This window comes from Hibiscus syriacus, unplaced genomic scaffold (assembly GCF_006381635.1).
Source record: "Hibiscus syriacus cultivar Baekdansim isolate YM2019G1 unplaced genomic scaffold, ASM638163v2 tig00116971_pilon, whole genome shotgun sequence".
Lineage (NCBI taxonomy): Eukaryota > Viridiplantae > Streptophyta > Magnoliopsida > Malvales > Malvaceae > Hibiscus > Hibiscus syriacus.
Window position 1 is genome coordinate 982,810 of NW_024063495.1, and position 20,825 is coordinate 1,003,634.

The window sequence follows — 20,825 nt, forward strand, 5'->3', positions numbered from 1 at the left end:
TTCTAATATCTAACTGCTAATATTTATATAATATTTACTTGAATTAAATTGTAATTTTTTTTAAAATAACTCAATAATTGTGGCGTATTTCCCAATAAGAAACACTAATGAGAAGAAATGAAATGAGAAATTAAAACATTTAAAAGAATTTCTAATGTATTTTGAATTGATTATTTCTTCATACATCTGGTCTTTGACGTGCAAATCCTGGCTGCAAAATGTGGTTAAGCATCTATTAGTTTAATCCGAAATAAAAGGACGGACGAAGGATGAAGAAGGTCACCATACCTGAAGAAGCATGGAAGGAGCTCCAAAAGGTTGTGAAGTTGTATGACTTCGCGTTTTTCTTGCATTCGATGTAGCAATTGAAGGATTGTTGACCGTAGTAATTTCCCAGAAACTTCGTTTCTTCGTCTTCGAAGTGATCGGCGTTTGAAACCGATGATTCGGGCTTTTCGATTCTCCTAATGGTTTTTCATTCTTTCTCGAAAGCTCCCGGATTATATCTTTTTTTCTTTAATTCCAAAGCATGGTCTTCTTCATTCTCGCCATTTCTGATTCCAAAGCTTTCACTCTCAGTTTAAGCTCATTGACAGCTTCTTCTGCAGCCCTTTTTCTGGATTCTGGTGTGGCGAAATTCCGAGCTAAAATGGAGAGTTTGAGCTTCATTTTCTTGGCTGGTTGGGATGTTGATGGAGGTGTCGTTATAGATGTGAGTGAAGTAGGCGTTGGTGGCGAAATGTTGGCAATGGCCGCTATTGATTGTGACTGAAAACTTAGCAACTTTTGCCGTTGGCGAACCAGTTGAATTTGCAGTTCTCGATTCTCCTTTCGCAGTTCAAGTACAAGCTTGGTTTGATCGGCGGCTCTTGTTTCAGGTAATGCAAGTACTCATTGGCCTATGCCTGCAAGTATAATAAAATGTTATATTTTATTCTGATTCGGGTGAGAATATAAGATACGATGCGTTCGTTACACTATATTTATGTCTAGATATACACACATGTATATCGTACACGAATACTTCAAAAAAAAAAAAAGTTGGATTCGAATATAAGTTACGAACCTTGGTTTGGATTTCCTTAGTCCGGTCAGCCCAATGAAGGGTGCTTTGTGTTTCACCAAATGAAACATTACTGGGACTGATATTAGTGATCATCTCAGTGTTACAAGCTCCACCTAACGAGTCCTTCAAGAGTTGAGTGAGTTTCGAGTTCTGGTATGGTATGTGTGTCTTACGCTCGGCTAGAGCATTGAAGCAGCTGCTGAGTGCGAGAAGCGACCGATTAATGTTTGCACCTTCGAGTGATCGAAGCGTACTTTGATCGGTCGCGGGCGCTCGTTCTGAACCAGCAAGATCGATGAATGAGAGCTTTCCAACTCTATTAATGACATTCATTGAAGCGCCTTTCACTCTATATTCAACCACAACCTAGAAGAGCAAAGATAGTCAGTCATGGATCTGTAACAGCCAAGTCTTTCGGACTCGGATTTGACTCGGACATAGGCATATATGATTCTTTCAAGCTTTTCCGTATTTAAAGAATCCTATACCTGAAGAATTGCATGGGATCGAGAAGATGTTTCGTTAGCAATGGTCGGTTCGGTGATTCGGTTTTGGTTTCCTCTTTGAAGCAATGCCATCACCTGCCACAACCAAAAAGATTATTAAACCCTTTTCAGCAATCAAATGTTCCAGGTTATACTAATAAAATTAGGGTTCAATATGAAATTTACTTCATCTGTTGAGTAAGCCCTGTATTGTGTGAAACCTGCTGCTGCAATTCCCTGCATTACATAAAATCAAAGGCATACATGTTTAGAACTTAAATAATATGTAATCATAGGGTATTTTACTAAAATTTGGGCGTAAATGTCGGAAATCTGCATGTATTCGGATGACATTTGAAGGGTTATGTCAAAAGAAAGAGTCGAAACAACATAGAATATCGATTACAGGTCTCTGTTTGATCATATCAGACATCTCACACTCATGAATATATATCAAACACAATATGAAGGCCTATATTACTCGAACTCGAGTGGACGTGCTGGATACGGATACGTATCAAACTCGGATATTTAAAAGAAAAACAAAGAGTCGGAATAACCTGTTTATCTTCTCAACAAGGGTCTTCCAGGAGAGAATAAATCTCTGACGGTTTCATTGTAGACTTCGAGATAAGAAAGATGAACACATGGTTTCCATCAAAGCTTCTTTGTCTAATCTTTGTAAAAAGATCCTTTATTGCCAAAACCACGACGCCTGGGTTATTGACGGTGCCTAACATCGTATAAGTTTTGCCGGCCTGTGGCACCATAGCAGAACACTGACCCATTTCTTCCCCGCAACACGGCTTCCACAAGCTCTGCAGTCCTGCAAGTCCAACTTGCTTCAGACGACATCCGACATGGGTAAAGGGATAAAATCCTCCAAGGATCTTTTCAAATGCAATAGAAAACTTGAAAAAATGAAAATATCCATCTCGGTTACATACTTGTATCTAGCATTCATGCCCGACTTCGAAAAACATTAAATACCAAATACCAAATACGTATTCGTATTTAGAACTCTTACGTAAAACCGAATAACATAAGCTATAACAAGTGATAACAAAAACTAAAATCCAACTTGAACCTCAACAAGAAGTGTGAATTATCAACTGAACTGATCACTAAAAACTGGGTCAAGTTAACGAATGTCTCAGATACGGAATGTTCAACTTTTTAAAGGTTTTTCGAGTAACATACTCCATATCCATATTCGAATATGTGTCTTAAATTGTATATATTCATGTAGTCTGCAGTTCATATCAAAATGGAACAATGCATAAAATATTTTGCAACAAAGCTAACATTGTGGCATAAACTTCATATTGACAATTGGGATCTGGAAATGAAGCTTCAAAAGTGAAAATTTTCCTAGCTTCCAAGCACACAGTTAAGAGCTAAAACTACCTATGGTACTTCAACTCCTCGAACATGAATGTCGGATATGAGTATCTCTTGGTTTTTTTCCAAGTTTTTCGCAGTTATTAGAGTTCATACTACTACATAAGTATCAAACACGAAAATTTTGAAAAACCCGAAGTGCTAGAGTCTGCATTTCAAATCAAAATAGAATCATACATGAAAACAAAACTACATGCCTACTTCCATATCTCAGGTGCAAGTAACATACTCCATATCCATATTCAAATATGTGTCGTAACTTGTATATTCATGTAGTCTGCACTTCATATCAAAATGGACCAATGCATAAAATCTTAGCAACAGAACTAGCATCGTGGTATAAACTTCATATTGACAATTGGAAATGAAGCATCAAAAGTGAAAATTTCCTTGCTTCCAAGCACAGAGTTAAGGGCTAAAACTACCTATGCTACTTCAACTCCTCGAACATGAATGTCGGATAAGAGTATCTGCTGTTCGAATCAAAATGGAATCATACATGAAACCAAAACTTACGTGGTGGTATAAACATCATATTGGGTACTGGAATCAGGGAATGAAGCATCAAAGGTGAAATGCTTGCCTTTAAGCCTCTTCAATCTAAGATAATCACTCTCATCACCACACTCAGTCAAGTAAACATCTTTTTTGTTCACAATCTTCACACAACACCTTGATCCTACTTCTTTCTCCTTCTTCGACATCAGCCTAAGCCTTACGAACACACGAATTCGACTCTCGTTTTTCTCATTCATCTCCATTGATAGCTTCCTTGCAACTGCAGTGTCTGTACCCTTTGTTGCAAAAGATGAAACCCCAAGAATCTTATGATCAGTACCAATGAAAAGATTCTCCTTTGAATCATCAAAAGCTTTCGAATTCGCTATCGGAGCCGATGTTGTTGTTGTCGGAATTGTGTTTTCTTTCATAACATTGTTGTTGCTGCTGTTTCTAAGAACTGCAGAAGCTTTCTTTTGTTGTTCATATAAAAGAGTTAATTCTCTGAGTTTTTCCTTCAATCCACGGTGAAGATTTCTCATTGGAACATTGTGGATTTCTTCTCCTTCTCGTTGTTGTTGTTGTTCGTTTGATTTACTCTTTTGCTGATCTGAGAGTGAGATCTTGTAGAAACTGTCATTTATGATTTTCTCGCTATCCAAACACGTCTCGAGGTATAATTATGTTGAACACCCAATTGAGAAAAGAGCTGAAAGTGCAAGAAAAATTGAAGGAAACTATTTTCCTAGAAAATTCAAAGCTTGGGAAAACACCCAATTGATATAAAAAAGTGTAGTTGATACGAATTTCCTAACTATCCAAACATGGCCCGAGATGCAAGTTTTTTTAAAACATCCATTAGATAAAAACAGCTGAAAATGCAAGATAAAAAGTGAAAGAGACTATTTTCCTGGAAAATTCAATGGTTGTGAAAACTCAGTTGATACAATTTTTCTCATTATCCAAACACTCCCAATATATATTTTTTAACACCCCGATTGATTTAAAAAAAACAGCTGAAGAAGCAAGAGAAAATATGAAAGGAACTATCTTCCTGAGAAAATCATGATTGGGGAAAGTATCCATCTGATACAAGTTTTCTCACTATCCAAACACACCCCAAGATGCAATTTTTTAACACCCCAATTGATAAAAAAAAGCAGCTGAAGAAGCAATAGAAAAAGAGGAAGGAACTGTTTTCCTGAGAAAATCAAAACTTGGGAACGTACGCGAGAGCTAAAACCAGCTAAAAACGAACGAGAGGGGAAATATCAAAGATCGGGTTAATCTAAACCGTTGGTTTTGTAGGTGATGAATATTAACGGTTGGTAGTGGATCCCTTAGATCAGATGAGAAATGAAAAGGCTATCGGCACTCAACATTTTAATTTCTTCAAAAAGGTAAGAGTGGAAGAAGCAAAAAGTGAAGGGTCTGTTAAAGAAATTTGAAATGGTGGTTTAACGGTAAAGAAACATTGTCAGAAAATTCAGGGTCCACGTTCACGTAGAAATTAATATATATTTTATGATCCGATAATTCATTTGTTATGTTTTAATTATATTTAAAATATTTAATTATATATTAATCAAACAACTTCATTAGTTAAGAGATGATGTTTTTTTATAGTTTTAAATTTGAACATGTCGGTATTTAAGCGTTTAATATTAAATGATTGAATTTTTTAAAACAAATATAATATTGTAACTATTTATACTAATAAAAATATTTAATTTAATTAATAAAATATTGATTTTGTATTTAAATTTAGAAGAGAAATTTCAAATTTTTGTTGAATGGGTGGTACTTCAACCATTAAACATATTATGGCCCATGTTATTATTATTATTATAAAAGCCGATAGTTTTATTAAAAAGATAAATATTCAAAATTATAATAAGGGTTTAAAATTATCATAGTAAATTAAATATGTGATTTGGATTTTCCTATAACATTGACATAAGAAATTAATCACTTTGGATCATATAAGAACCATAAATGAAAATATTAAAAATCCAACTAAAAGATTCGAAGGAAAATATATAAACAAATTGATTCCATCAACAAACGAACCACAAAAGAGATTAAACTATTAAAAACCAAGAGAATCTCAAAGTTGGTTAATATCACATTAATAATATGATTTGTTATTGAAATATCAATTCAATTCCTCTATTTGAATTTATTGAATGCCTAGTGGTTAAAAGGTGCATTATTGTAACATCCTCAATAACAGGTTAGTGATTAAATTGTAAAATTTCAGAATTGGTGATTAAAGTAGAATAGTTAATAGTTCAATGATTTATTTGGAAATATTTCCTTAAAGTTGTTAGTGATTATGAAAGGAATTAAAGGGCAAAATGATCATTTTCAAGAAAGATATTTTCCCCTTTATATGAATGAATCACGTAGGGGGAAGAGAGTTATCTTCTTCTTCTTGCTTTCTTCTTCTCCACCGTGAACCAGGAGCAAAGGTGAGTTTTCTGATTACTTGATTGTTGTTGATTTTAAGTATGAGTTTTGATCCTTAGGTGATATTAAGCTTAAGGAAAGCTTAAGTTCTTAAAATCAAAAGATGAAGAAGTTATGAAAGATTAAAGAGAATAGGTTTTTAAGTGAATCTCTGGAAAAGAGTTGACAAGTTCAATTTGAAACTAAATTTGACTTGTCATCAACTTAATTAAGAGATATGAAGTGATAGAATTGAATTTAGAGTATATGGAAAATTGGGTATGATTATTGATTTTTATATGGATAATAGGTTTTTGAGGTTTGAGATGTGATAAATGAGTATAAATGGGTTTAAACATATGTATGTGAGTAAAGAACATGAAAGGGGATGAAACATGAAGAATTTCAGCTAAGAAGAGTGAATTTTCGGGTTTAAATAGTAAATTCTGGGTTGAGATTAAGTTGACAGATTATGCATCGATACCCTGAAATTTTGAATGCAATATGGGTATCAATACCTAAGCTGTGTATCGATACCCTAGCTATGGAGGTACCGATACCTTATGGGGAGGTACCGATACTACCCTAAGATAAAGTGAAATTAAGCTTTCTTTTAGTATAAGAAATGAAGGATTGAATCATAATAATTGAAATACTGATATGGATTATATGTATGATTGTATAGATATCAAGCAAAGCAAGTTCATGAACAACCGCAAAGATAAGATCGATTCAAAGAGAGAAATCATAGAGGTGGAGTTGGTAATTAAGTGAGGCTAAGGTGAGTGCAATTTAATTTGTACTTATGTTATTGATCAAATTGGCTTGCGATGAGCCAGTGACGGAGTTACTATGGTAAGAAGAAACTTCTAAAATGTTATGTGATTCTTATGTGTGCATGAATATATAGAAATGGGTATATGTTATTATATGTGACATAATCTATATGCTTACATGTATATGCGATAGGTGATACTGAACTATAGGAATATAGTAAATTATAATATAAGTATGTGGTATTGACATAAGTGATTATGTAATAAAGTGAAATAAGTCCCATGATATTGAAGTATGTAAATATAGTATATGTGATATATGTGATGTATGGGAAACATATGAAAACAAAAGATGACAATGATTTACATGTCATATGAACACAAGAGAAATGATATAAGTTATATGATAGATAATATGTGAACGTATTCAAATGACATATGTTATATGATATGAAATGGATGATCATATACACATGTGTTATGTGATAAAAGAAATTATATGAGTACATGAATATATGAAGCATAAGAAAAATGCCAATGTTATATGGTACGAGAGTTATAGGTATAGTTGGCATGCCAAGAGTCGAGGGTCTACGCGGTTCTTCGGGACATATACAATATACAAAGGTCCTTCGGGACAAATACATAGGTCATTCGGGACAAATTTCATATGTCGCTCAGTGGGACTTGTATGAGCTGTGGTGACAACATAAGTGCACAACCTGTACTCGAATACCTTAAGTTCTTAGTAATGTACACGGGCCTATAAAAGATATCAAAAGTGGTTGTATTATTATATGATGTTATGTGTTTTCTTTGTGAAATGATATATGAGTTACATTATATACCGAAGTGATAGTACAAGATCATATGATAAATGAGTTAATGATAATGGTAGAGATCATGATAATGAGGTTGATGTTGATAATGATGGTATATATATATATATATATATATATATATATATATATATATATATATATATATATATGTATGCATGTATTTGTTATGTGAAATGTATATGATTTATATATGTTTTATATGCCTCACTAAGTCAACAACTTAGCGTGTGATTGTTTCACGCGTAGGTCCGAGAAGAGGAAGAATAATAAAGTTAAGCAAGACATGTCAGTTCTCCTTTCCAAAGATCAGATCAGAAAAAAATGAATAGTCTGTATTTTGTAATACTAATTGTGGTTGGTATATAAATAAAGGTTTGAATCCTATATGTTCTAATTGGTTTGTAAAATCATATGATTGAGTTTGGTAATGTTTTAAACGTATTTAAGTAATGGTAACAGTTTAGTAATGAAAGTTTAAATTTTTATACATGTTGACCGAATTACTATAGCAAGGGTATCGGTACACTGTATCAGGGTACTATACCCCTGTAGCATTGGAAAATTTTAGCATTCGGTACTGTTCACGTACTGTTCACACTGTTCACACTATATACTGTATATGTTCATAAAAACATTTTTCCTTAAATTGTTATAACGAACATAATTCAATGGTATTATCGTATTTTCTTAATATAAGTTCAAACGATTTGTTATTTGTAAGAATATTATTTTAAAAAGTCAACGTGACATCTCGAACTCGTATCCGGGTCGGGTAGGGTTGGGGTGTATATATTTTCCTTGAAGTCCTAGGTTTCAAACAGTTACATTACAAGGTGTGCATTGTCAATCGTTAAAAAATTATAAATAGATTCAATTGTAATCACCCCATATTATTCAAAAAGATCTTGTATTATTTTGAAATATTTTTGAGTTTAGGTATTAATTTGAAAAATATATATATAAATTTTAGTAAATTAAGTATCTAACTTTTTTAAACATCTATATTTTCTCACATGTTTAATTATGATTCGTTCTACTTATAATTTTAACATTTAATTAAAATAAAAATTATGTTATATTTAAAAGTGAAACAAAATTTAATATAAGCTCATGTATTTAAAAAATTAAATACCTAATTACATCAAAAATATGAAAAACATCTAATTGCACCCTAAAAGATAGAGAGAGAAAAAGCATATTGCAGATAAATATTAAAATTAAGTACCAAAAGTTATAACCTTCTAAATTTATCACTAATTAAATTAACAAATAATATAATTAAAATTAAAATATAAACTTCCCATTTGTCATATACATATCAAAGTGAAAAAAAATTAAAGCTTAATAGCTAAAATACGAACATAACCAAATTTGGCTGATGAAATTTATAATTTACCTTGTCTTAAACATGCTTTAATTTTATATATTCTTTTTAAAATTTAGTCCTCTCAATAAATTGTTTATTAAATTCAAGTCTATTAAAACGTGAGCTTTTTACTTACATAACTATCAAGTATTGTTATTTTTTAAATACCTGTAAAGTACTTAGGTGTTTCCTATTAACCAGAAATTTAAGAGATGGTGATGGAAATACTCGTGTAGAAAACTACTTCGACGTGAGCTGTTACATTATCATTTGCTCATATATTTTTTTTAGTATTAAGTGATACAAAATAATATTTATTCGAAAGATTTTAATCATTTGACAATAAACGTTCATAAATCTCTATAGATATCGTGCTCGACCCTAAAATCTCAACAAATAACAATAATTTCATAATCACTGAGATAACTTGATTTATACTGACTCACGCATTTCAGTTACTCACAAATGTTTCACGAATTATTTTACATGTTAACTTAAGTTATCGATTCGAGATTCATTCTTTTAAAGTTATATTAGTCATTAAATGAAATTTAGCCCGTACAATAACAAGATTTTATATTATTGATACTAATTTCTTAAATTTTATTAAAAATTTAGAAGTGTATAATTATAAAATTCAATAAGTATGTAATTAGATCATCGATAAAATAAAAAATTTAAATTATAATATAAAATAATATATTAATTAATGATATGTATGACTAGAGAATTATATGAAGTTTTCATGTTAACAGTTCAGCCATAGACTTCATATGTACCCAAATTCTCAACACTTTCACCGGCAGACAACTCCCTATCAAGCCAATATACAAAAGTCAAGTGCCGCCACATCAAACATCCCGGGGCAGCGCGGTCGTCTGCAACCGAACGGGATGAACCGAAAGTTTTGACATTCGAAATCAACAGCGTTGTTTTCGAATTTCTCTAAGATAAATTCGTTCATTCAGTGACGAATTTAAATTTTTTTTAAAAAAAAACACATATATATGTTAATAATATAAAATTTTATACGAAATGAACATAAATAAAATTTCAAGATAAATATAATCAATAATATATATAATTATTAGAAGAAAATTCATATTATATGCCTACCATCAAACCTTAGTGGAGACGTCACCTGCGTCTAGTTTGTCTTACCATGTGAGGTCTCTTTGAAGGCTTTTTACTCAAATATATCACATTTAAAAATAATTTTTTATTCTAACCGTCATTCCATATTATTTTATAATTTAATGCGTTTTCTGCAAGAAGTGTCATCCGCTTACATGGTACAAATGAGTTAAAACCCTTTAAATGGATTGAAATAAATAGGGGGAAATATGGGCAAAAATTATGAAAGAAAATTATACGAATTTTATTCAAAAAGAATAAATGTATGTTGTGCATAGCAAAAACACATAACAACACGAGTACGAATCAAATAATACAACATCACATGTATATTAGTCTTATGTTCATTAACTCAATAAATATATGCTTAAAATGCTATAATTAAGCACTTGAAAAACTATATATTTAAACAATGTGGTTGTAAAAAAATGTTCTTTATCTACATGACAAAAAAGAATGTTAAATTGGAAAACAATATGAAATAAATGTTAGAATAAAAATTATTTATAAATGAAATATATTTGGATAAAAACCATCTTTTTAATAGTATGATTAAAGTAATATATATTCAAAATTTTAATCTATTGATAACACATACTGCACATAATCTTTAAATTACTCATACATCAATGAAAATTGTGACATCAGAAGGAATACCATAGTTGGAAAGTTCAATAATTGTTAAAGTAAAGTTTTTTTTTTCTCGAGGTTCTTAGGCCTTCGTCTTGATTAATTCAGATCGATCCGTGTTACACTAATTTTGATGATGAATCTCTCAAAATTATACATATACAAATATTCGAATTTAAAACTACTTAAATGATATTTAAATTGCGCTACTTTCAATATATTAGTGACGTAAAGTTTCTTTGATGACACATTTAAGGTACTCCACTTTGTGATAGCCATCGGTACTATTTTAGGTTTGTTAAACTCTTCTTACTTCCATTTTAACTTCTTTTGTCATGGTATTCGGATGAACTTGGGATGTGCCTTGGATCGATGCGATAAGTAATCGATTTGATTTTATGAAGTTTTTTTTTCTTCCAAAAATATAAATTTAAATTGCGTTTAGATTCAAATTTATGACAAGAATATTTGATTTTAATTAATAATAATATAATTAACTTTTAAAAATTCGATCTAACTCTATATTACTTTGTTTTTGAAAAATATGCACAATATCATTGTTTTTAAATTTTAATTTTTTAATATGAAATTAATATCTTTTAATTCTTTAAGGCATAATATAAATAATAATAACACACTCTTTGGACGATTATTTCTCTATTCACAAAGACTTGAACCCGAGAACGAATATTCCGGTAAACTTTGGCAAAGCAGTAACAAAGGGGAAGTATGGATGAACAAATTGGAAAAAGAAACAAAGCAGCTAGGTTAATTCATAACGGTGAAATTACCGCATTCTTTTTCTCTTTCCTTAGAGGAAAATCGAACAATTCCCTTTACTTACAATTAATGATATATACCAAATTAAAAGCTATAATCACAAGATTCTTGTAAAAAAAAATCAATTAAAGGCATTAATTAGTGAGTTAAGTTGAAGTAATCGGGGAGAATTCTTTCTAAATGAATTGCTTCAACTTAGCACCACCCTTTGCTTCAGCAACCGTAGCAGCTCGCTGCACCGCCTCTGTTTCCAAAAATAAATAAATATTTTTTAACCCAAACAAAAAGTCTAATATATATTCTGAAATAAACACTACATTTTGACAAGAACCTGTAATAAAAAATCGAACGAGTTCGCAACTCAGCTTTAGAGCATTTGGATTAGCTGCAATCAGATTGATTTCATCAATTTTAGATTTATACATACTTGACACGTTAGTAAATGTTAAAAATTACTCGTAAAACTCAAACATAAAATACTTTTAACATTTGATTAAATAGTATTTTTGGTCCCTATCTTTTTATTACTATTCTTTTTAGTTGTCATCTCAATTTCAAAGGCTTCACATTACTTAATCTGATCGACCCACGTCGCACATTGATTTGATGGACGAGTCTCCCAACGGAATTTTTGAATACACAAGACATCAAACAATACCTACTTTAGCTATATCAAACTGCTTACCACTTGAACCAATTCGTTAATTTTAACCTAATATACCATTTTGAAATAAAAAAAAATCTTTTTGTAGATTGAAACGGTTAATTAAAAACTTTTAACGCTCAAAATAGGAGTTTTTAATCATACAATGAAATATTGGAGTCAAAATATTTTTAAAAAGAAAAATAATTATTAATGTGATAATTTAACCAAATATTCTGAATTTTTTTGCTTTACAATGAAATATTGTGATTAAAATGCACCAAAAGAAAATAAAAACCAAAACATTTTCTGATATTATGTTTGATTATTATTCTAAAATTAAATACAATATTCAGTCAGATTAGATATTATAAAATCATATCACGAGGACGATTTATCAATTAATTTGCTCGATTCATAATAACAATATTAAAATTTGAATATTTGACGTTGTTTAAGAAATAAAATTACCGAATGTTGGTCGAATCTTCTTTGATGTTCCTGCTCCAACCTAAAATTAAAGATTTTAGTGAAAGAAAAGATGAAATGTGAAAGAACAAATCACTGATAAAGATACCTCGGAATCCATGGCGTCGGTGTGATGAAAATCGATTCCTTCACGCTCTGAAATAAAACACCGAAACCCTAAGTTTTTCTGAACTCAGGCTAAAATGGAAGGAGAAAATGGCGAGATTGATGAAATTGCGGAACCTTGAGCTTTTCTGGTCCAAATCTGCTTGAAGATGTCTCTTGTCAAATCCTTGAAAGAAAGAAAAATATAAATTAATTTCAAACAATTCGATTCAAATAAGAAAACGTAAAAGGAAATTGATACAAAAAGGGAGGAGATTACAGGTTCAAGAACGGGAGTTTCGTGGTCATCCATGGCGGAATTGATTTGATTTTGTTCCTCGATCTTGAATTTTCGTCGCTTCTTGTCCATCTGAATCGGGAGAACGAGAAGCCGCCATGGAGCAGAGCTCAAGGGTAGAGCGCGTCTCTTGTGAATTGAAGGTAGTAAGTTTCATGAACATATTTTACTTAGGATAAACTATAAGAATGGTCATTTTATTTCAGTCTTGTTCAATTTCAGTCATCTATTTTAAAAACGTTACGTTTAGGTCACTTATGATTAGGGATGACAATGAGTCGGGTTGGGTCGGGTTTTGATCAATCTGGCCTGGCCCGACCTGACCCGACACAAAAAATATATACTCTTTACCCTACCCAACCAGATCCAAAAAATATATACCCTCCACTCGACTCCGACCTAACTGACCCTAAACCTTAAACCCTAAAATAAAGACTTAATTAAAAAAATAGAGAGGGGGTATTATAGAAATTATCCAAAAATTTATTTGAAGAAATTACACTATATCCCCGAGTCGGGTCGGATCAAATTTTTTTCACCCTTAACCGAACTTGACCCGACCTGACCCGACATAAAATAAGCTTAAATAAAAAAAATAGAGAGGGGGTATTATAGAAATTATCCATAAATTTATTTCAAGAATTATCCCCGAGTCAGGTCGGATTGAAGTTTTTTCACCCTCCACCCGAACCTTATCTCACTCCTTTGTAAAATTCGGTTCGATCTAATCCGAACCCGAATTTATTTAAAAAAAATTTAACCCTATCAGACCAGGTCAGGCCAGGTTTATTTAAATTGACATCCCTACTTACATTATTAATTTATTATATTTTGATAATTTATGTTACGTATTTATTATATTTTGGTTACTAATTCGTTAACTTATGTTCTAATATTAATTTTCAAATTAAAGTATATATTAAAATGTCGACATCATTTTTCGCCTGGACGGAAAAAAAACTCGTACGACTTGGGGGTTGTTCTTTGAAAAGGTTTTGAAATACGAGTCGTCACCAATCATTTAAGGTGTGATTGGGACACTATAAAAACCAGGTGATTTTAATCAAACATTTTATTTTTATCAAAATACCTAGTTTTAGGGTTTATGAAAATTCAAAAATCAGATTTGGGAGTTGGTTACGCGTGGGGAAGGATTAGCACTCCCACAAGCGCCCAAAAATTAGTACCTAATTGATTACCCTATATTTAGAATTGAAAATTTTGAGTTTGAACTCTATATAATTTAAAATCATTAAAGATGCAAAGTTAAAAGGGTATTCGTTTATTAATGCCAATAGCATTCTCCCACTAGCATAAATGTGGGAGATCAGCTATTGTGCCTAATAACTGGACATTGCCTTAATTTTAGAAATCATGATGCGGTCATGAAAAGGATGTTGACCTATTTCGAGAATCACCAGTAGTCACCCCAGAGCATACTTGCGAGAGATACACTATCGAATCCGTAATAAGTGAACATTGCCTTAAATTTTAAAATAAAATGCAATCGAACAAATTTTTATTAATCCTAATTAAATTAAGGATATATTAAGGGTTTCTCTAGCTTACAATGTCAAATTATGAAAATTAAAGAACTTAGAGGCATAAACCTAAAAATGTAGGCTCTAATATTAATCCTACTTGATTTTAACCAGTTATTGAATCAAATAATTGATATGGTCCCGTGAGCATTTAGGCGAGGGCCAACTCGAATTATTCCCTAAATTAAAAGGACTAGATTAAAATCTAACTAAATTGGAGGCTCTAATATTAACCTATTTAATTGTATTAATTTAAAATTCTAATTAAACTTTAAGGACCATAATGTAAGAGAACTAAAAACCAAGGATCTAAGTTTATAAGACCTAAAGTTTGAGGATTAATTAATTAATCAATCAAAGCTCTAATAATCCTAATTGATTTGTTTTTAAAAGATAAAAAATTAGTCGTTGATTAAAAAATTAAGGGTTCAAATAATCGATTCGAGTAATCGGGCATTTTATACGAAAACTCGAATTGGATTATTCCCTAATTAAAACTAATGTGAAATCCTAATTTCTAGATCAAATTTGATTTACAAATCTAATATAAAGACAAATTATAAAAAAACTAATTAAATAAAACTAAAATAACAAATTTAAAATAAACAATAAACATGCAAAAAAATAAAAAAAGTAAAGTATGTAAGGATTAAATTGTATTAATATTAAATTACAGGGATTAAAATGAATAAATTAAGCATGCAAGAAAGACTAAATTAAAACAAATTAAAAATTAAGTGACTAAATCAAAACAAAACAAAAAAACATATTAATGACTAGAATACAAAAACACGCCAAAATTGCAGGGTCTAAACACTAATTATCCATTTTTTAAAAACCTAAAATGCACTATTAAATAAAAATGCAAAATTATGAAATTGGTCCAGTCAAATTAAACTAAAATTAAACTAAAATTAAACAGTCACTACATATGACCAACATGTAAAAACATGCTTAAAAAGAGGGACTAAACAGTAAATAACCCAATAAAAATTTTACATAAGAAAAAGGGGTAAATAACAATTTAGTCATCACAGATGACCAAAATGCAAAAACACGCTAAACTTAGAGGGACTAAACAACAGATTACCCAATAAATGTATAACAAGCATAAAAGGGATAAATAACAGTTTTGGTCCTTACAAGTAGGGGTGTGCAAATCCGGGTACCTGATTTCCGGGTACCCGGAACTTCGGGTCGACGATTTCTCGGCCCGTGTCCCGACCCGGATGTTACGGGTACCCGGAAATCAGGTACCCGGATTTTGCGGGTACCCGTAATCGGGTACCCGATACCCGATTTTTAATATTTTATTTTCAAATTATTAATTTAAAAAAATATATACACAAATTTAAATGTTCGAAACTTCGAATTACATACTCTAATATCCGAACATAAAATTTAAAAGTTCAAAATACAAAATATAATAATCCATAATATAAATAATTCATTATATTTTATATAATTATATAAAAAAAATAAAAAAAAATAAAAACTAACCGGGTACTCGGGTAATCGGGTACCCAAAAAAACTAGATTTTGTGACCCGGGCCCGACCCGGGAAATGTCGGGCCAGGTACCCAACCCGGCCGGGTAATTTTTTTTAGAGAATTACCCGGTTTTTTTAGATCCGAGTCGGCGGGTCGGGTCAACCGGGTCGGGTAATTTTGCATACCCCTATTTACAAGTGACCAAAATGCAAAAACACTCTAAACCTAGGGGGACTTAAACATGATTTTACTCAAAAGATTTTCTATAAAACCTATTTTTCTAAATTTTTTTCATTTTACCCGAAAATCCCAAAAAAATTGAAAACTCCCCCTCTCTCTTCTCTCTCTCTCGACCCACTGCCAACCACCTCACATTGCTGCTCCAGCCACCGTTTCGACCCCCAAAATAGCCTAAACTTCTAGACCTACCACCTTAAACCCCTATTTGGGGCCTAAAACACTAAAAACGACCCCTTAAACACAAAACAAACCACTCGACTTTCGACCTCCTCTCACTTCAACCACCGTGGAGATGAACCGACCCTTCTTTTCATCTTCCCCTCAAGTAACCGCTCACTCTCTTCCTTTTTTTGCTTTTGTTTTTTTTTTTGTAAAATACTTTTTTTGTTATTTCGAAACTAAAAAAAGGAAAAAAATTGCCTCAAAAGTTTTTTTTGTATTGATTTTGCCAAACGGGAAAAGAAAATCCTTTTTTACAACATGTTGGGGTTTTTATACCCATATTTTTACATAGCCTTTCAAATAAAATAATACCTAGTGCTATTGTTAAATAGCTGTTTGTAATGATTTTGGGTTTTAATATCCTAAATTTTTTGAGGTTTGCTGATTTTAACATTGATTTCCCCTTTTTTATGTTGTTGAGATGATGGTATCACAATGAAGGTGGTTGGTGCTTCAATCAACTGACAGCGGTGTCTGGAAAAACAGACCTGGCAACGACGACGGTAGCAATCATTGTTGTAATGATTTTAGGGTTTAATACCCTAGATTTTTAGGGTTTGTTGATTTTGACATTAATGTCCCATGTTGCTAAGATGATGGTGGCACACTGAAGGTGGTCGGTGCTTTAGTCGATTGACGGTGGCGTCTGGAAAAGCAGATCTGGCGACGGCGATGGCTGAAGGGACACTAGGGTTAGGGTTAGTTTGTTTGGGTCGTTTGGGTTTGGTTTGGGCATTTCGGGTTTGGGTTATTCTGTAAATGGGCCTGGGTTTTTTCTGTGTTTGTAATAATATTTAAATAATAATAATAATAAATAATAATATAATAAAAATGAAAAAATGGTGATTGTAATTCCTCTTTGCTCATTGATGTGGAACGGGAATGAAGCAAAGATATAAAACATATTTTTTGGCTCAATCACTGTTCTTCAAGTTGCGAGTTCTTCTCATTATGAACTCTTAGCTGGGGATGTTAATCCACCTTCACTACAACATAATGGTTTTTTAGCAACGTTTTTTTGAATACTCGTCTGTAAATACTTGTACTTTAGTGGTGTTTGTATATAAACTCCGCCAAAGATTCATACTTTAGTGTCGATTTTATACAAATATCGCTAAAGATTTATATTTTAGTGACGGTTTTATAAAAACACCGCTAAAGACTCGTAGCGTTTATATATATATATATACCACATTTAACCAAATTTAGCAAACCCTAGCCATAAACTCAACTCTAAGCGGCCTCATGCTTTTGAGAAATCTCTCAAATTTCACCTCCATTCTCTCTCGGCCGACTCCTCAAAGGCCCAAGGCATTCACTCTAAAGTCACGGGCCACTCATCGACCACCACTTTTCGGTGGCCATACTCCGATCTCGATGGCTAAACAAACCAAAACTAACCCCAAATCAAATCTAAACATCACTTTTCTTTAACCCTTATCTCTTTAACCCATGGTTGCAGCCTTCGAGAAAACAAAGCCATCGTCGTGGCTACCGCATCTGGGTAGCCATCCCTACCTCCGAACGCCCAAATCCAAAACCAGGTGAGATCTATAAAATAACCTATTGTTATTTACCATGCAAAGACAAAAATCATTTCTCATCTTTCACGTGATGGTGCTTTTAATTGTTGTTTGATTGCCAGAACTTTGGGGTTTTTTTTGGTATAAATACAGGGAATGGAGAGTCACATGTTGCACTATCCTTCAATGAATTCTTTTTAGCTTTCTGGGTTTTTTTATAGAGCTTGAGAATTTCATTTCTGATTCAAAGAAAGAGAAAATGAAGGGATTTGTTCTATTTATGGCCGTTGGTGTTTTCTTACTACGTGGAAGTGTTGTGAGTAAATAGTGTACGAACATCCCAACTCAGCTATTGTCACATAGTTTTCGTTACGAGCTGTTGAAATCTAATAACGAGACATGGAGACATGAGATGTTTGCTCATTACCACTTAATCCCGACAGATGACTCTGCTTGGTCTGATTTGTTACCAAGGAAGATTTTGAGAGGAGAAGATGAATTGAGCTGGTAGATGACGTATCAGTGCATAAAGTTAGATTGGATTCTAATTCGATTCACTAGAGAGCACAACAAACTAACTTAGAGTACTTGATGATGCTTGATGTGGATGATTTGGTGTGGAGTTTTGGGAAAACTACTGGTTTGCCTACTCTTGGGAAGCCATATGGAGGGTGGGAGGCACGCGATGTTGAGCTCCGGGGTCATATCGTCGGTAATTGATGGCTTTAGTTCGATTTCTTTGCTATCCAAATTTCTTAATTATATTGCTTGCCGATGTAAATTATGAATTTAGTTCCTTTCTGCAGCTCTTGAACTTAGATTCACTGTTTTGAATGTTGAAGGGCATTACTTGAGTGCCATGACACAGATGTGGGATAGCACTCACAATGACACTCTCAAAGAGAAGATGTCGGCAGTCGTGTATGCCTTATCCACTTCAGAAGAAAATGGGGACCAGATATCTTTCGGCATTTCAGTCTGATCTTTTTGATCATTTCGAACCAATAAAACCGTCTGGGCTCCATACTACACCATTCACAAGGTAGATTATATGTCTGTGATTTCGAAGAATGCTTATGGGGTTCAATTCTAAGGAGAAACATAATAACTTCTAACTCAACTCGATTTAGTAGATCATGGCAGGTCTCCTGGATCAATATACATTTTCCGATAATGTTGAATCTTTAGATATGACAAAATGGATGGTCAAATACTTTTATGGCCGTGTTCGGAATGTTATAACAAAGCACAGTGTGGAGAGACATTGACAGTCACTTAACGAAGAAACCAGTGGCATGAACAACATCCTCTACAGATTGTTTACCATAACGGTGGGTAAATTTCACTTTTGTTTTACTTACCGCATCTCGTTTATTTCACTTTCTTTTTTTCGAAACTCCCCTTCCCCCTATTTGTATGTTTGTTTGAATGAAAAGGAAAATGACTTTAAAAAATGTGAAAAACTATAAATGAAAACACAAGTTTTTCCTCTGTTTATTGCTTCGAAAATGGGTGGGGTGGATATCTTATATGTATATATTTATATCATAATTATGGATTGAATGATGACTACTTCCTGTGGAAATAGTTCATCTAAGACTCTAAGTTGTATTATAGAACAATGTATATCATAATGGCCATGCTGTATATCTATGGTTGCAGAACCTTTTGGACTTTTTGGTGATAGTATGACAAATTAATGGTCTAGCTCATTAGTGTCAATTGGCAATTAACCAAAACCAGAGTCATAGTCTGGAATCTCAGTAGCAAATGCATGATCGTTGAGTATTTATGCAGTTTGCAAGTGTGCATATGATTTTCCTACAGATACACACCTTAACATTTACCACAATTAGATCCACTCGCACTAGTGACTGATAATATGCAACATCAGTCTCAAATGATAATTTTATGCGTGGAAATGATTTGTTGAAAAAGAATTCAGTCTGATTGATATATACTTGCTTTAAATGTCTGATAACTAAATAATTTCGTTTTGTTGCCTCAAGCTTATGTTTTATCACCATTGATATTTATATGTGAGACTGCGTCTTTTGTTCAGAGTTGACAGTTAATTAATGATATCCATTCTCCTTTGTATAATGTACCCCTTTTAGGTTCGTATTTTCTTTTGGTAGTGAAGCAGTTTTCTCATGCCAGTACTTTATTTTGTTAAACATATCTTAATTGATATATAATTAGTTGTAGCTTAGTTTTGGAAAAATAAAAGATTAATCTATTATTTTCATTAACGTTGAGTTACTTTTGGGTCTATCTCTTTCCATATGCAATATCGTCCATATTCCATACAACATTACTTAGTACTTCCTAAATCATGCTCTTGAACTTTGTCTTGCAGTATAGTCTGAACAATGGTGATAGATACAACAACACTGATAAACACAATTTATTAAACCAGAATACATCAAGTATGAAGTCCAAGTAGAGTGATGATTAAGAGGGTATCTAATGGGTTTCAAATGAAGGTGAAACCAAACAACAACTTCTCAAAACAGCGCATTGCTATCTACTTGGATCATATGAGACATGGAAATTTCCAACATCTTGAAACAAATACACAATCATAAAACAACACAATGTATCAATCTAACATACATAAGATAAATAACAGCGTTTGGAGAAAATGCCGTTAAATATCATTACCCTTAGCGACGTTTGTAAAAAATGCAACTAAAAACATAACCTTTAGAGGCATTTGTGAATGACAAATGCTTCTACCTTTTGCGGTGTTTGTTTCAGCGGGGCTTTTTGTGGTTTTTTTAGCTCATAAAGGTTTTTAGCGGGCTTAAAAACGCCACTATATGACTAAAAAAGCCACTAAAAACCTGTTTTTGTTGTAGTGATTCTT

The 20,825-nt window shown here is 32.3% G+C and overlaps 1 protein-coding gene, 1 long non-coding RNA gene and 1 pseudogene across 3 annotated transcripts; 1 reads left to right on the top strand and 2 right to left on the bottom strand.

The window, feature by feature from the left end:
- Window positions 1–110: 110 nt before the first annotated feature.
- LOC120192096 lies at window positions 111–3,992 on the bottom strand (annotated as a pseudogene).
- A 7,596-nt stretch (window positions 3,993–11,588) lies between these two features.
- Window positions 11,589–13,013, bottom strand: LOC120191975 (protein MHF2 homolog). The gene is made up of 6 exons (XM_039194828.1): window positions 12,923–13,013; window positions 12,781–12,829; window positions 12,647–12,693; window positions 12,541–12,580; window positions 11,758–11,811; window positions 11,589–11,670 (listed from the first exon to the last, which is right to left on the bottom strand). The coding sequence occupies exons 1-6, from the start codon at window positions 13,010–13,012 to the stop codon at window positions 11,603–11,605; spliced, it is 348 nt and encodes a 115-aa protein (XP_039050759.1). The 5' UTR covers window position 13,013; the 3' UTR covers window positions 11,589–11,602.
- A 4,646-nt stretch (window positions 13,014–17,659) lies between these two features.
- On the top strand, window positions 17,660–19,406 carry LOC120191805. Of its 2 annotated transcripts, none has more exons than XR_005522729.1 (4): window positions 17,660–17,977; window positions 18,079–18,668; window positions 18,799–18,998; window positions 19,090–19,406. It is a non-coding gene; the product is annotated as an uncharacterized LOC120191805 (long non-coding RNA). The 2 variants fall into 2 exon arrangements; XR_005522728.1 differs by having other exon boundaries at window positions 18,110–18,668.
- The last annotated feature ends 1,419 nt before the right edge of the window (window positions 19,407–20,825 follow it).

Excerpts from the sequence above, each read along its gene's own strand:
- LOC120191975 (XM_039194828.1), bottom strand. The coding sequence starts at position 13,012 with ATGGACAAGAAGCGACGAAAATTCAAGATCGAGGAACAAAATCAAATC. Across the intron at positions 12,581-12,646 it reads CCGACGCCATGGATTCCGAG|GTTGGAGCAGGAACATCAAA; the intron begins GTATCTTTATCA and ends CTTTAATTTTAG. Across the intron at positions 11,812-12,540 it reads GAAGATTCGACCAACATTCG|CTAATCCAAATGCTCTAAAG; the intron begins GTAATTTTATTT and ends ATCTGATTGCAG.